Source organism: Lolium perenne, chromosome 2 (assembly GCF_019359855.2).
Source record: "Lolium perenne isolate Kyuss_39 chromosome 2, Kyuss_2.0, whole genome shotgun sequence".
Taxonomy (NCBI): domain Eukaryota; kingdom Viridiplantae; phylum Streptophyta; class Magnoliopsida; order Poales; family Poaceae; genus Lolium; species Lolium perenne.
The window spans coordinates 59,460,571-59,478,018 of NC_067245.2; the positions used below are offsets into that span (position 1 = coordinate 59,460,571).

Below are 17,448 nucleotides of genomic sequence, written 5' to 3' on the forward strand. Positions count from 1 at the left end.
TGAAAGCATCCTGAGGTCTTGAATTTCCTCAAGAAACAAACCGAGAAGCAGGTAAAATGAACCATGAACAGACCATAGAAACTGCGCATCCAGAGAAATTTTCTGAACAAAAAATGATTGCAAAAAATAATACCATGCCAATATGAACAATAACCACTAAATTTATTCTAATTTGAAGGTGATCGAGTTCCCACATTACAACTGTTCCATCACACGCAAAAATCTAAATCCCTTACCGTCGCCAGGGCGGCTGTCTAAGGAAGAGGTAAAGTGAAGTTACAATGAAGTGATATCTCAGTTCATCAGCACTAACCAAAACTGTAGTATTTCAGTATGGATAGTTCACATGAACAGAAGTGTATGCTACTGCTTCTTACTTGCTCTTGAGAGCAGGTCCCTTCGCGGTGGTAATTGCGCCCTTTAGTGGGTTAAGCTCATCCCAAGCCTCAATCCATGTGACCATGGCATCAGCAAGCTTGAGGAAGTAGCCGTCCACCTTGCCGAGCTTTGCCTTCACCTGCTTGGCCAGCTCGAGGTAACACTTCTGGACAGTGGTAGCCTCCTTTGGGAGGGCAACGGACTGGAAGAAGGGGATCAACTCCTCTTGCCAGAAAATGCCGTTGTATTCCTTCTTCAGGTTCACAAACGGGTTGCTTGCTTTGCTGTGCCAGATGTAAGGCAGACCAGTCTTAATACCCAGGCTCAAATGATCAGTGATAACCTGTGTGAACCGAGCAAAGGTATTCAGTACAACTAAAACTGCAGCAGGATACAATGTAACTGAGCAAAGCATGGTATCAGTAAGCATGGATTTGTAACTTGCACGATGCACTGCATATACTGAACTGTTCATGGCAATCAAACTGTATAATTTGCTTTCGCAGACATAGGGTCGATGCAGTTTTGAAGAAAAATCATTTTATGTACCTTGGTGCACCATCCCGCCCACATATCGTCATAACGACCAATAGGCTGGCCATCACCCATAAGGCCAAAATACATCGCAGGACCAATGAGCTCACGGTCAAATGCAAGGTTCATTCCACACATTGGAAACAAGGTGCCCTTTGGGATTGTAAGAACAGCATCGATATACCTGATAACAAGAAAGAAACATCAGATTAGCGAGAATATAAAAAAATTAGACATGAAAGCTACAAACATCCTTACCTGTTATTTCTCTCAAGCGGCTTGACAAGCTGGGTAGGGGCATCGTAGTCCGGAATGTTGAGCCAAAGCCCATGAGAAACGGCAGTTGGGGCACCCTCGCGAAGACTAAAGGGGTACCCACGAACAAAATCAGCACCATCACGGTATGGGTCATACAAGGTATTGAAGAAAAATGGTGTTGAAGGGCTCAGAAGGTTCTTGATGTGCTGCTCAAGTGCATTGATGTCCTTTCCTGATGGGTCCTTAGCAACCTGAGATTTTGCGAAAAAATGTCAGGATTGAGCTAATGACATGTCATCTGATACATCACCATATGTATATAGAGTAAATTTGAACGGGGACTAAACTAATGTCATCACATTCTAAGGCAGTAGACTTGAGAGTGTGGCTTGTGCTAGCGTAGCTGTCAACTAATCAAATGCAAGTAAGGCCAAGAAAGGAACATGATTTACTATTTTCTAACTAAACAAATGACAATTGCAGGCCATAGCCATCCCAGAGACCCATCCAAATTATTTAACAATCAGGTGGGACGCTTGTGTGAATATGCAAGTAATATTGATGTATCTTATGTCAAGGAATGTTCTGTAGTTAAAGATAAATCCAAACAGATATGTAGCCCATAAGAAAGAGGACGATCCAAAGACATATATATTCCTTGGATTGATCCAAGCAGGATGCAAACAACATACTTGTTTCTTGTAATTTCCGTACCATTAAACAACTATATCTTTGTCCACTAGCTAAGATTACTGATCACTACCTTCAAACACACAAAAACAAAATATGCGCAACAACATAACTGACAACAGGGGGCGACACAACCTTACAGTTTGTATATGTGGATTTCTATAACAGAAACTCTAAGTTCTACAACAACTGTGGGTTACCAAAATACCAACACGAGATCCATAACTTACTTCTCATATCTCATCCAGCTGCAAGAAATACATGACCAAAAGAGTTGCTAGCTCCTATGTTTTGGTTTGTCCTTGTTAGCAGTGAACATGCCATTTAAGTTTGTTAACCCCCAAACCGAAATAACAGATTAGATCTGTACGCAGATGTGACTTCCGCTGATGCTATCCACTTACAAAACATGTGAAAGTTGCATTCTCTACCTACCCATATCACAGAACTACTAAGCATGTGGTTTTCTTACACACAAATGAACTGAACCATCATGACTAACACGAAACTGCACGTCTGCACTGGTACCCAATGCACCAACATCTCCACGGAGAAATTAATCAAAGATGTAGCCTCTCTCTTGAACCCACCCAAACGGATCCGAGCCCCACACCGCAAAAGGAAACCAAAATCGCACCTCTTGGTGACAACATCACACAAGTTTACAATTCGGCAAAATTAGATTATGATCCAGCGTAATCTGGACAAATCACAGAAGTATATTCACAGATCTCGTGATAGCACAAGCGGGGTGAGAGGGCACTCACGAAGCAGTCGTCGTCGATGGTGTAGATGTACTTCTTCTTGGAGACCATGTAGCCGAAGCAGCGGCATGCGGAGTCCTTGAAGGAGATGCAGGAGGCCTTGGGTCCGAGGATGCGGTTGACGTCGTTGCGGTTGTAGAGCTCGTAGTCGAAGCCCTGGGGCACCTTGATGACCTTGGCCGGGTCGCCGTCCTGCACGATGATGAGGTGGTAGGGCTGGAAGAAGGGCCGCCACATCTCGAGGAAGTCGAGGTTGCGGATCGTCGGGATGACGATGTCCAGCTCGTCCTTGAGCAGCGGCGTCGAGGACGTGGCGGCCATGGCGGCGATCGGTGGTGGGGAGGAGGAGGGCGGTCAGGCTGCAGGGGATATGGAGGTGGCCGGCCGGGGTGCAGAGACGGAGTGGGAAACGGACGGGGTATAAAACGGGGAGGTTTAGTGTGGGCCCGGACGGCTGGGCCGAAGGGTGGACCGGCTGCGGCCGGTGGGCTGGTGGGCCCGCTTCGTCTCTTTTTTGTTTCCCTTTGCTTGTCCATGAAGTGAATAGTTGGTGTCGAGTGGACTCGTTGGTGTACCGGTCAGGTTTTGCCAGATTTGTACATGTACAGATAAGTGACAGTGACACGATTTCTGCTCTAGTTTAGGTTTATTTTTCTAGGTGGAATTCAGCTCCAGCCTCCAGGCTAGCACAAGAACTGACTGCACAACTTTCACCGTTGTATTTTGTTGTTATATTTCTAACTTTAATAGGAGTATATTCTAAATTTGACTAAGTTATAAAACAATTTATTATCTACAACATCAAATTTATATGCTAGAAGTTTGTATTTTATGATTGTTTAATGAGCTATTGGCGCTTAATTAAGTGTTGATATGTTTTCTGTAAACTTGGCCAAACTTAAAAGAAGATTCACTCGAAATCGAAATAATTAGAGATTCAAGTAATTAGCAATATAAAAACCAGTAGCAGAATACAAGACAACTACGCCGAAGTATTTTAATTATGATAAAGTTGAGGCTCAAAGTTATGCGGAATAGCCGTCATGTATGTTGATAGAGGGTGTAATATCGGTCATACCTCCTCAGTAACGATATATTTGGGCAGAATACATGTGAATTATGGTGTGCAATAGATCTTTTGGTTGATTTTCTACCATACAGACTTCACTCCTTTATTGCTCTCATTGACCGGAGTTCGCCATATTTATTCTCCACTAGAACCACGTATCACTCTTTTCGGCACCTTATCCCTTCGATCACACACAGTCTCTCTCCTTCTTCCATCGTTTTAAACACCTTTTTGGCACCAAGACAAGGAACATATTATCTTACAAATCACTGATTAACCCTATCCCTATGGCGCCCACATTCCCTTTGAAACTGGCATTTCTTTTGTCAAATAATTCGATGCCCCTACGAAAAACTGAGTAAATAAAGTGGTGAGGGCCGAGTTAGAGGAGGAACAGACATTCAAAGCAGCCGAACCATAGATCCAACTTTGTAGGAGAAGTCTCATTTATTAGGGAAGCAAAGGACAAACTTATCCTTTGATGCCTTTGTCTTTGTCTTTATCTTCCAGGTTGACTCGAGAGGCGCCTTGTCAGTTACCCAAATGGATAGCATCACCCTCTTCCTCCTCCTTCCGCAACTCATCTTCTTTGATGTAAGGATCGAAATGTTGTTCGGTCTCTTGATCAGACAATGAATGCTGTACATAAACTCTAAACAAATAAGTCGCAACAACTAAATATGGGACACCCACATGTACACCTGGTGACCAAGGGAGCATGGGCTTAGGGCTATTTACACAAAAATAACCCTTTGTTGCAACTATAGCACAGACTGACCCTCTGGGCAAACTATTTCACCCATCTAACCCTTTTGTGTGGCGCCCGTGCCTGCGGCGCCACTCTTCCAGCCGACGTGGCGCCCTCGAGGCTGAGCTGGTGCGCCGATCCGACGTGGCAGGATGTGTGGCGCCCATGGGAGGGGCGCCACACTACTCTTTATATATAATGTCTGTCTAGAGATAATAAAAGATTGTGGTAGCTCAATTGGATGAAGCCTTTGCTTCCCAATCGTAGGTCATGAGTTCGAACCTCCTCACCACCCGAATTTATTTTTATTTTTAAAAATTATGCTAGACATTGTAGTATGTTTAAAACATGAAATCTAGCCTTTTGTAGAGTTTTTTTTTATCTTCTCTTGCTTGCAACATTGCAACGTTGTATATGTCAGTTAGTGGAGATGCGTATGGAGCGAAAGAGCCAATCTTCTGCTACTACAAGATTGCGCTGATTCACTTGCTTCTTGTCTCTGCGACGTGCAGCAGAACGCTAGCGGCCGCGGCTCCGGTGGTGGGGTGGCCTCCGGTGCGCTCGTTCCGGCGGAACCTGGCCTCCTCCTCGGCGTCCAAGCGGCCGCCCGCCGACCCACGCAACGGCACCGACGACAAGGCCGGCTACAAGGGCCTGTTCGTGAAGGTGAACATGGACGGCGTCCCCATCGGCCGCAAGGTGGACCTGAAGGCACAGGGCGACTACGGCAACCTCTCCGTCGCCGTCGACCGCCTCTTCCGGGACCTCCTCGCCGGTACGCACGCACCGTCCGGCCGGCCGGCCGGCAGCATACGAGTTGGATTATGTAGAGAGGCCTGCGCGGAGGGGAACCAGCCGTCGATCACCGGACTGCTGGACGGCAGCGGTGAGTACACCGGTGTACGAGGACGACGAGGGCGACCAGATGCTGGTCGGCGATGTCCCATGGGAGTAAGTTTTTCTTCAGTCTTCCAAATGCATGCAACGCCGAACTATCTGAGTATCTGTTCTTCTTGACTTAATTAAATGTAAAGCTCATGAATTCCATTTTCCAAAAAAATTATAGCTCATGAGTTCCTCTTGCCGCAATCGTTCTTGCAGCATGTTCATCGCCACGGCGAAGAGGCTGCGCGTGCTGCGGAGCTCGGATCTGAACGCTCCCTCGGTCGGTGCAACTGAAACTTACTAAATTCTGTTGGGATGTTTACTCCACAATATGCACTTGAGCTGATCCTTCGATTCATGTTCTTGTTGAAGCTACGAGCGGCGCTGACCCAGGGGAGCAGCTGATCAGTGCTGAGCTATCTATCTATCTCCGTTTTAATTTTGTACTCTTGGCTAAGCTCTGCTAGTATCGATCTGTATAAAATTTGCCAATCACCTTGGGCTGTCATCATGTCACGTTGCTATCATCAAGTAGTAGACCAGACTTGTACTGTTAAGATCATGTATCTAGCTGCAGTGCTGTAACTCGTAAGGTGTTGATTTTTGGAACGGCAGGAATGCCAAGTTTGGCTTTATCGATCGACTACTGTTCTTTTGCCTGTGAGAGGGAATCTTGGTTTGGTCAGTGCAGGCATCGCTGCTCTTCACTGTCCACATTGCAGCGTTGTATATGTTTATTCAGTTTGCAAGCGAGAGAAGATAAAAAAAAACTCTACAAAACAGTACGAGGCTAGATTTCATGTTTTAAACATACTACAATGTGTAGCATAATTTTTAAAAATAAAAATAAATTCAGGTGGTGAGGAGGTTCGAACTCATGACCTAGGATTGGGAAGCAAAGGCTTCATCCAATTGAGCTACCACTGTGTTCTGTTATCTCTAGACAGACATTATATATAAAGAGTAGTGTGGCGCCCCTCCCATGGGCGCCACACATCCTGCCACGTCTGATCGGCGCACCAGCTCAGTGTCGAGGGCGCCACGTTGGCTGGGAGAGTGGCGCCGCAGGCACGGGCGCCAGGCGCCCATGGGAGGGGCGCCACACAAAAGGGTTATATGGATGAAATAGTTTGCCTGGAGGGTCAGTCTGTGCTATAGTTGCAACAAAGAGTTATTTTTGTGCAAATCGCCTGGGCTTAGGGGTGGAAACGGATCGGATAGTGCTTGCGTGGTTCACATGGGAATGCAAACAAGATGTATCAAAGACATTAATTAGCTGAGGGCGGGGATGCAAACAAGATGTGTGTCAAAGGCATCCATTTGCTAGCTGGGGGTGCACCCTTTTTTCTTTTGACAATCAATACCCATGGTAGAGATACATGAGTTGGCTTCAACGTTTACAAAATAAAGTTTAAAAGATACTAACAAATATTTGAGGTCTTCAAATTTTTCTTCTTCCAGAATACAATCACTCTTCTGAAGGCAGCCAAAAATAGATAACGAACCATAGACCTGTAAATATCGACGAAGGTTTTCCTATAATTTTAATTTAAGTCGCAATGCCAAAGCTGCGTGCACACACGCAACCATTGAAGCAGTTATTCAACATCGATAAGAGTACCAACACCAGTATATCATGGAATAACAACCGACTAGCCTTGTCGATATCGATGGAGAGCCGAGAGTACAAATCACCATTATTGAAGACGTAGTAGGCAGGACAAAAACTGCGACGATAATCCTCCTCGCGGCAACAACGAAAAAAGATCCAAAATCGATCTGGCGAAGCAAGATCTAAAGATTCATACCTAGAGGATTGTAATCTTTCAACACCACCATTAATGTCGGAAAAGAGATCTCGTCGTCGAACGAAAGCCCGAAGATCACTTATTGCAGACGATGCCATCTCCATTAAAGGCAAACCAACAAGAAGATGACTACCAAAATCCTAACATAATCGACTGAAAACACTATTTTTATTGAAAACTTCACGCATAGATCAGGTTCTCCACTCCTCCCGACGCGGCGAAGCCGGCGGGAGGAAGGGGAACCGATCTGTAGGAGACTGAAGTGGAGGCGGCGGCTGTCCGTGATTATAACCGATTTATGGAATTAGCTGGAGGTGCACCCTTGATCCTTAAGTGCAGGCGGGATTACTTGAAGATTACATCATCAGGGGAACACAACGGATGGGACGCCATGAACGACTGTCAGCCTGTCACGCGTCGCAAATACGTTTCGCTTTTGGACCAGGGTAGTCCGTGCATGTGAGCACTTAACAAGAAACAAAAGTAGTGACCACTGACCGTGCAAGCCGGCAAGCCAGAAGTAGATGTGCTTCTATTCTATGGCTTTGATCGGACGAGGGATCCGAGAGTGCTAGGTACGCCGGCCGTCTGCTTTGCTGCTTAATTTGTTTGCGTGCGTTTTGGGGATCGGAAAGTTTGTCCTTCGGCTCTTCTCTTTGCCCACCTTGCACGTTGGCGAGCGTAGCTAAGGCTGTCCCCAGTGTCCACCCCACAATATGGCGAGGTAGACGCAGGTCCACCGGCCAATTTGCCAAGGAACAAATCGTGTCAATTAGCATTAGGCAGATCTGGGGTTTCATTTTCTCGTTGGCGATGTCGCTGGTCCGCTTCTTCACCGGTGGCTTTGGGGCTTTAGAGGTGTAGTGGATCGCGCCATCACGGCTCCTCACCGATGGGAAAACCTTTTTTTTTTCCTTTTAGGTTATTTCTGAGTGTCCTTTTTTGAGATGGTGACGCCACCGCTAAAGCATGAAGTCAAAATAAGGTTCCTTTCGCCTTATCCTCAATCCGGTAGTGCATCTAGCGTTGTCAGAGGCCACGTGTAATCGTGTATCCGATGGATCTCATACAATCCGGTCGGTTTTCATGTTCATTTTGTCGTTTGATGTCAGTTACTTTCGATCTATATTAGTCATTATTGACAATGGTTATTGCTCCAATGGGTTGGTCATTTGGGGCCTTAGGGCATCTCCAGTTGGCCGACTACCGTCTGTATTTGTTTGGGTTGGGCCGCAGACACGGAATTAGCCTCCCGGTCACGACTGATCGTTTGCATCGAGGGTTGTCCCGGCCCGACGCATTTTAACTTTGCAAACTTTTTTTTTATTGATAGGTAGAAATATTTTACATATGTTTTGGGACATAATTTAAAATAATGTAAAATGAGGAAACCTAACTAGTGGGTTGTTGAAAGGACACGGATGTCGCCTAGAGGGGGGGGGGGGGGTGAATAGGCGATTTAAAACTTTTACGAGATGGGCTTAACAAATGCGGAATAAAACTAGCGTTTACTTTGTCAAGCCCAAAGCCTATATACTATTGTTCACCTATGTGCACCAACAACTTATTCTAAGCAATGGTTCACCTATGTGCACCAACAACTTATGCTAAGCAATACAAGCAAGTATGTGATAGCAAGATATATATAACTTCAAGCACGATGGCTATCACAAGGTAAAGTGCATAAGTAAAGAGCTCGGGTATAGAGATAACCGAGGCACGCGGGAGACGATGATTTATCCCGGAGTTCACACTCTTGCGAGTGCTAATCTCCGGTGGAGAGGTGCGGTTGCTTAGTGCTCCCGAACGCCACAAGAGGCTCACCTTGAGGTGTGGTTGCTTGATGCACACCAACGCCACAAAGGCCTCACCCCAAGATGCGGTACTCACACCACACACCGAACGCCACGAAGGCGCCTCACCTAAATCTCCGGTGACCCTCGCCACAAAGGCCTAGGTCACGGTTCCACTAAGGGATTTCCTTCGAGGCGGAAACCGGGCCTTACACAAAGATTGGGGCACACATCCACAACTTAATTGGAGGCTCCCAACAAATCGCCACAAAGGCGTAGAATCTGTCTAGGGTTCCAAGAACCCAAGAGTAACAACCTTCTTGCTTTCACCACCACGAATCACCGTGGAGAACTCAAACCTATGCACCAAATGCAATGGCAAGAACACCACAAAGATGCTCAAGTCCTTCTCTCTCAAATTCCAACAAAGCTACAAAAGCTATTGGGGGAATAAGAGAGGAAGAACAAAAGAAGAACACAAAGTTCCCCAAGATCTAGATCCCAAAGATTCACTCACAAAGAGATGATTTGGTTTGGTCAAAGTGTGGATCTAGATCCCCTCAATCTTTCTTTCAAATAGATGCAAGAATCATGGGAAGAGGAGAGAGAGATCAAGCTCACAAAAAGTCAACAACAATGGTGGTGAGCTTGAGAGAGAGGAGGAAGAAGAAGGAGCAAGCAGTCAAAAAAATAGGAGAGAGAGGGGGCTTAAAAGGATGCCCCAATTTCTGCCCGTTGGAGTGCTGCGCGCGGGGAAGAAGGGGACCGGTAGTACCGGCCCTTGGTGGCCGGTACTACCGGCCAGAGATGGCAGGAGGCGGCTGTAGGATAACGTTGCATAGAAAACAAAAATTTTCCTACCGCGAACACACAATCCAAGCCAAGATGCAATCTAGAAGACGGTAGCAACGAGGGGGTATCGAGTCTCACCCTTGAAGAGATTCCAAAGCCTATAAGAGTAGGTTCTTATTGCTGCGGTAGACGATCACTTGCCGCTTGCAAAAGCGCGTAGAAGATCTTGATCACGATCGCTTCCGGCGCCACGAACGGGCAGCACCTCCGTACTCGGTCACACGTTCGGTTGTTGATGAAGACGACGTCCACCTCCCCGTTCCAGCGGGCAGCGGAAGTAGTAGCTCCTCTTGAATCCGACAGCACGACGGCGTGGTGTCGGTGGCGGTGAAGAAGTCCGGCGGAGCTTCGCTAAGCTACGCGGGAGATATGGAGGAGAAGGGGGCGGCTAGGGTTTGGGAGGGGGTGGCCGGCCACTCAAGGGGGGCGGCCAGCTTGTGGTCTTGGGGTGGCCGGCCCCCTCCCTTGGCCCCTCATTATATAGGTGGATCCCCAAGTGTTGGTGTCCAAGTCTTCGAATAAGACCCGAACCAAAAACCTTCCATAAGAGGGGAAACCTAGCCCAACTAGGACTCCCACCAAAAGGTGGGATTTCCACCTCCCATGTGGGGGGTGGCCGGCCCCCTATGGAGGAGTCCACTTGGGACTCCTCCCCATCTAGGGCTGGCCGGCCATGGAGGTGGAGTCCCATGTGGACTCCACCTTCCTTGGTGGTTTCTTCCGGACTTTTCTAGAACCTTCTAGAACCTTCCATAGAACCTTCCGCGACATTTTATTTCACATAAAATGACATCCTATATATGAATCTTATTCTCCGGACCATTCCGGAACTCCTCGTGATGTCCGGGATCTCATCCGGGACTCCGAACAAATATTCGAACTCCATTCCATATTCAAGTTCTACCATTTCAACATCCAACTTTAAGTGTGTCACCCTACGGTTCGTGAACTATGCGGACATGGTTGAGTACTCACTCCGACCAATAACCAATAGCGGGATCTGGAGATCCATAATGGCTCCCACATATTCAACGATGACTTTAGTGATCGAATGAACCATTCACATACGATACCAATTCCCTTTGTCACGCGATATTTTACTTGTCCGAGGTTTGATCTTCGGTATCACTCTATACCTTGTTCAACCTCGTCTCCTGACAAGTACTCTTTACTCGTACCGTGGTATGTGGTCTCTTATGAACTCATTCATATGCTTGCAAGACATTAGACGACATTCCACCGAGAGGGCCCAGAGTATATCTATCCGTCATCGGGATGGACAAATCCCACTGTTGATCCATGTGCCTCAACTCATACTTTCCGGATACTTAATCCCACCTTTATAGCCACCCATTTACGCAGTGGCGTTTGGTGTAATCAAAGTACCTTTCCGGTATAAGTGATTTACATGATCTCATGGTCATAAGGACTAGGTAACTATGTATTGAAAGCTTATAGCAAATAACTTAATGACGAGATCTTATGCTACGCTTAATTGGGTGTGTCCATTACATCATTCATTCAATGATATAACCTTGTTATTAATAACATCCAATGTTCATGATCACGAAACCATGATCATCTATTAATCAACAAGCTAGTTATACAAGAGGCTTACTAGGGACTCCTTGTTGTTCACATAACACACATGTATCAATGTTTCGGTTAATACAATTATAGCATGGTATGTAAACATTATCATAAACTCAAAGATATTATAATAACCATTTTATTATTGCCTCTTGGGCATATCTCCAACAGTCTCCCACTTGCACTAGAGTCAATAATCTAGTTTACATTAGTAAAGATATAACACCTTGGCCTTCTGGTGTTTTATCATGTTTTGCTCACGGGAGAGGTTTTAGTCAACGGATCTGACATGCTCAGAACCGTATGTATTTTGTAATTCATTTGCGTCTCAACACGTCACTCATTTCCAAATGAGTCGGCATTTAATATGTTTGGTCTTCTGGTGGAACCTTAATTCCGCGGTCTGAAATATGTCACTAACATTGTCACACACAATATAGCTTCAAAGTTCTGACTCTGTCGGAACTACACCAAGTTCTCAAAGAACCTCTTGACTTAACATCCTTTGTCATTGTCAAAACAATGACATACTCTGCCTTCTTTTGTAGAATCCGTCACAATATTTAGAACTCTTCTAAATCTAGCATAGACTACTTCTAGCTCATTGTGCTACCTTTTAAACAATACTTAGTCTAGATTGAAATTATATTTTATATGTGACAAAACCAATATCGGTGTAACACCTTACAGCGATTTGTTTGTCATTTCTTCATACAAATATATATATATATCCTTAGTTCTTCTAAAGTACTCAAGGATATTCTTACTGTTGTCCAATGATCATCATATGAATCATTAGGTATATGCTCATAACACTTTATAGCACATGATATCTGATTGTGTACATATTATTCGTGATCTAAAATCACTCATGTGTTTTTACTCATCGAGTGTCAGACACACTCAAGTCTTGTTAATCCTTCACATGACAAGAACATTTTCTTAATATTTCTATATTGAACTACTTCAATATCCATTCTATGTACTTTGACTTAAACTTATTATGTGTTTCAATCTATCTTCATAGATCTTGACACTAGATATGTTTCAGTCCATATCCTTTCATTGAAATTAATTTCTCAATGAAACCTTTTAATCAAGTATATAATTACATCATTTATAACCAACTATATGTCACCTACATAAAGTATTATAAATATGTCTTAGCGCTCCCACTTAATTTCTTGCAAATGCAAGCCTCTTCATCGTTTCTGATGAAATCAAAAAAAACTCTTTGACTATTTCATCTGGTGAAGATTCTAACTTCGTGATACTTACTTCATCCAATTGAAGTTCGTATACTTATCTAGTATTCCACGGACCAGCAAAACTCTTGGTTGGATCTTGTATACACCTTTAATACACACTTCTGATAAGTAATGTATTTTGCCATCCTACTAACATATCTCATAAAAGAAATATGTAGTGATTACTAGAATAATCCACATAGACTATAAGCATTGCTACGGAAGATCTAATCTTGTTGTAGTCAACTATTTGAACTTTGTCGTAAACAACTTTTCGACAAGTCAAGCTTCTTCAAGGATATTTCATCCAAGTCCATCAATTTTATAGATCCATTTACTTTCAAAAAGTATTCATCTATCTTGGATTTCATGGCGTATAGCCATTTTAACGGAGTCAGGGCCCATCATAGCTTCTTTGTTTGTAGTTGGTTTATCATTGTTCATAATCAATCCTTTGTCCACAAATCATTTATTTGATCACAAAGTAAACCATACCTACAAGGTTCAATATGTACTTCGATTTCCATGGCTAAAATACTTTGTAGTCATGGGAGCCATGATCGTCGTGGTCGCTTCCGGAATCAATTTCCGATGCTGCGCTACACTGATCATTATGCTCAGGTTCATAAACCTTATCAAATTATATTGTCCTCCCACTCAAATACTTCACTAGAAACAATTTCTTGGAAATAAGAAACATTGACAAACACTTTTGTCTTTGTCTACATAGTGGGAAGAATTCCCAATCAATTCTCTGGGATAACCAACAAAGACATTCATCCGATTTTGGTTGTAAACTTATTTACTTATGCTATGCATACCAAAATTTTAAGAAAAGACTATTAGGATTCATACCCATACCATAACTCGTATGGTGTCATTTTAACGGATCATGATGATGCTCTATTAAGTGTAAAAGCGGTAGTCACTAAAGCATAATCCACAAAAATATAATGGCGTCATAATATTTTATCTCATCATTAATCCAACAAGGTTTGGATACATCTCTCGGATACTTCATCATCACTATGATACTCCAAGAAACGTGAGTTGTAGAACAATTTCATAACTCTCTTAGATGTTCGCTAAAACTCGTAACTCAAATATTTCCACTATGATCCAATCATAGATATTTGACTTTTCTATTACGATGATTTCCACTTCATGCTGAAATTTATTTGAATCCATTCAAAATGTTTCAAACTTTTCCTTATTGAATATATCCACATATATACTCAATTCATTGTTTTGAAAGTTTTCATGAAGTAGAAGAATCTCCCGCACACAACTATGCCCAGTGAACCACATACATCATCATGTATTTTTCACTAAGTTAGTTGCCCGTTCAACTTTTGGCCTATGAACGGTATTTTAATCACTCTCTTTAGAAAAGATTTGCAAGCGCCAAATGATTCAAAAATCAAATGACTCCAAAAATCCATTTGCATGGAGTTCCTTTATGCATTCCTTTCTAACATGACCTAAATGGCGGTTCCACAAATAAGTGGAATTCAAATCATTTGCCTTATGACATTTTAGCGTCAGTGTTATGTATGTGTGTTTCACCATTAAGATTTATAATAACTCATCCATCGTACATGGAGTAATGTCATAATTTGAACAACTCATTGTTTTCATTTGACCAGAGCAAAATAACAATTATTAAGTTCTTTATTATAAATTCTAAGGGCTAGATAGAATGCCAACGACGAACATAATAACACTTTATTTTGTTCTAGACGTGCATTCCTATCATATTCCTTGTCAGTCACTTAGGCCATTGTATTCTTGTATTGCGTTGTTTTGTATGACACTTCATACCAACCAATATAGTACTAATACCCAAGAATTTTATAGTGTGACCTAACTAGGAATACAACCATAACATGTATATCATTTATATACACCTGAGCTAGACTTTCTAGTCTTTTCTTTCTTTCTGCCAAAATATCTTTTGCAGTTTCTCTTTTAGTTTTCCTCATTATTCAGAAAAACACTTCAACATCAATAACTTCTAGGTTTGTTGGTCTAATACCAATAACCTTGAGGTTCTTATTTTGAAGTTGATCATCATATGACAAGTGTTCTAGATTTCACCATTAGTAACTTTGTAATACGATGAATAATTTCACTCATAATTTTATCCATCAATTCATGACAACTTTCTGAGACCATGTCTGTACATGCTAGGCTCATAAAGTTTAACCTTAGTATTCGCATGTGCAAATCTGGCTTGCACCCGTTGTATGCACACGTAGAATCTATCACACCTGATCATCATGTGATGCTTCGATACGACGAGTCTTAGCAACGGTGCATACTAAGGATGATAACTTCATGGATATGCGAATATCGTTAGTGCCCCAATAGTTGGAGGATTGTGACGCCTGGCGTCTTCAACCTTTATACATTCCCATAAAACTTATGAGTTTATGTAGTCTCACCAAATTATATTCTATCATCTTGCAATAAGGTCTTAGATATCACATATATCTCATACCTTGATTATTTCTGAAAACTAAATTTTCAGCTCCTTACTTTTCAAACAGATTTGAACTTCAAGTTTCACGGAGACAAGATAACTTTAGGTACTAATTGAAACCATAGCTCTTTGAATCAACAATGTGAGGTTTACTAAAAGTTTGCAATAGGACTTAATCAATTCTTGATTCTTTAACAATACGGTACCAATCCGTAAAGTTTCTTGTCAGATTTTAACAGTATTTCTATCTCAATAACAAGACTAGCGCATAGTAGAAAACGGATGCCAATACTACAAAATTAATTCAAAATACTACTCAGACTATGTTTATGATAATTAGTTCATGTTCTAATCTAATTACTAATGAACTCCCACTTAATACAACATCCCTCATAGTTGTTAAGTGGTACACGATCCACATCCACTACACCAAAACCGATCATCACGTGAGATGATGTAGCTTCAATGGTGAACATCAACATGTTGATCATATCATCCATATGACTCGTGTTCAACCTTTTGGTTTCCATTGTCCCGAGGCCACGTCTGTACATGCTAGGCTCGTCAAGCAAACCCAAGTATTCCGCGTGTGCAACATGGCTTACACCCGTTGTATGTGAACGTTGAATCTATCACATCCGATCATCACGAGATGCTTCGAAACGACGAACTGTACAACGGTGCATACGAGGGGAGAACACTTTATTATCTTGATATTAATGTGAGGGATCATCTTATAATGCTACCGTCGTGATCTAAGCAAAATAAGATGCATAAAGGATTAACATCACATGCAGTTCATATGTGATATGATATGGCCCTTTTGTCTTTGCGCCTTTGATCTTCATCTCCAAAGTACGGACATGATCTCCATCATCTTCGGGCATGATCTCCATCATCGTCGGCGTAGCGTCAAGGTCCATGGCGCCGTCTTCATGATTGTTCTCCATGTAGCAACTATTACAACTACTTTGAAATACTACTCAACATGAAATTTAAAGACAACCATAAGGCTCCTGCCGGTTGCCACAATACAATAATGATCATCTCATACATATTCATCATCATATTATGGCCATATCACATCACCAAACCCTGCAAAAACAAGTTAGACGTCTCTAATTTGGTTTGCATATTTTACGTGGTTTAGGGTTTTCGAGAGAGATCTAATCTACCTACGAACATGAACCACAACGGTGATACTAATGTTGTCAATAGAAGAGTAAATTGAATCTTTACTATAGTAGGAGAGACAGACACCCGCAAAGCCTCTTATGCAATACAAGTTGCATGTCGAACGAGGAACAAGTCTCATGAACGCGGTCATGTAAAGTTAGTCCGAGCCGCTTCATCCCACTATGCCACAAAGATGCAAAGTACTCAAACTAAAGATAACAAGAGCATCAACGCCCACAAAACCATTGTGTTCTACTCGTGCAACCATCTATGCATAGACACGGCTCTGATACCACTGTAGGATAACGTTGCATAGAAAACAAAAATTTTCCTACCGCGAACACGCAATCCAAGCCAAGATGCAATCTAGAAGACGGTAGCAACGAGGGGGTATCGAGTCTCACCCTTGAAGAGATTCCAAAGCCTATAAGAGTAGGCTCTTATTGCTGCGGTAGACGATCACTTGCCGCTTGCAAAAGCGCGTAGAAGATCTTGATCACGATCGCTTCCGGCGCCACGAACGGGCAGCACCTCCGTACTCGGTCACACGTTCGGTTGTTGATGAAGACGACGTCCACCTCCCCGTTCCAGCGGGCAGCGGAAGTAGTAGCTCCTCTTGAATCCGACAGCACGACGGCGTGGTGTCGGTGGCGGTGAAGAAGTCCGGCGGAGCTTCGCTAAGCTACGCGGGAGATATGGAGGAGAAGGGGGCGGCTAGGGTTTGGGAGGGGGTGGCCGGCCACTCAAGGGGGGCGGCCAGCTTGTGGTCTTGGGGTGGCCGGCCCCCTCCCTTGGCCCCTCATTATATAGGTGGATCCCCAAGTGTTGGTGTCCAAGTCTTCGAATAAGACCCGAACCAAAAACCTTCCATAAGAGGGGAAACCTAGCCCAACTAGGACTCCCACCAAAAGGTGGGATTTCCACCTCCCATGTGGGGGGTGGCCGGCCCCCTATGGAGGAGTCCACTTGGGACTCCTCCCCATCTAGGGCTGGCCGGCCATGGAGGTGGAGTCCCATGTGGACTCCACCTTCCTTGGTGGTTTCTTCCGGACTTTTCTAGAACCTTCTAGAACCTTCCATAGAACCTTCCGCGACATTTTATTTCACATAAAATGACATCCTATATATGAATCTTATTCTCCGGACCATTCCGGAACTCCTCGTGATGTCTGGG

At 43.5% G+C, this 17,448-nt stretch overlaps 1 protein-coding gene and 1 pseudogene across 1 annotated transcript; one reads left to right on the plus strand and one right to left on the minus strand.

The window, feature by feature from the left end:
- Positions 1 to 143: 143 nt before the first annotated feature.
- On the minus strand, positions 144 to 3,011 carry LOC127322833 (UDP-arabinopyranose mutase 3). Its single transcript, XM_051351241.2, has 4 exons — positions 2,628 to 3,011; positions 1,171 to 1,421; positions 928 to 1,096; positions 144 to 721 (listed from the first exon to the last, which is right to left on the minus strand). The coding sequence occupies exons 1-4, from the start codon at positions 2,943 to 2,945 to the stop codon at positions 374 to 376; spliced, it is 1,086 nt and encodes a 361-aa protein (XP_051207201.1). The 5' UTR covers positions 2,946 to 3,011; the 3' UTR covers positions 144 to 373.
- A 1,811-nt stretch (positions 3,012 to 4,822) lies between these two features.
- Positions 4,823 to 5,985, plus strand: LOC127322815 (auxin-responsive protein IAA16-like; annotated as a pseudogene).
- The last annotated feature ends 11,463 nt before the right edge of the window (positions 5,986 to 17,448 follow it).

Excerpts from the sequence above, each read along its gene's own strand:
- LOC127322833 (XM_051351241.2), bottom strand. The coding sequence starts at position 2,945 with ATGGCCGCCACGTCCTCGACGCCGCTGCTCAAGGACGAGCTGGACATC. Across the intron at positions 1,097-1,170 it reads CCGCTTGAGAGAAATAACAG|GTATATCGATGCTGTTCTTA; the intron begins GTAAGGATGTTT and ends TCTTGTTATCAG. Across the intron at positions 722-927 it reads GGGCGGGATGGTGCACCAAG|GTTATCACTGATCATTTGAG; the intron begins GTACATAAAATG and ends CGGTTCACACAG.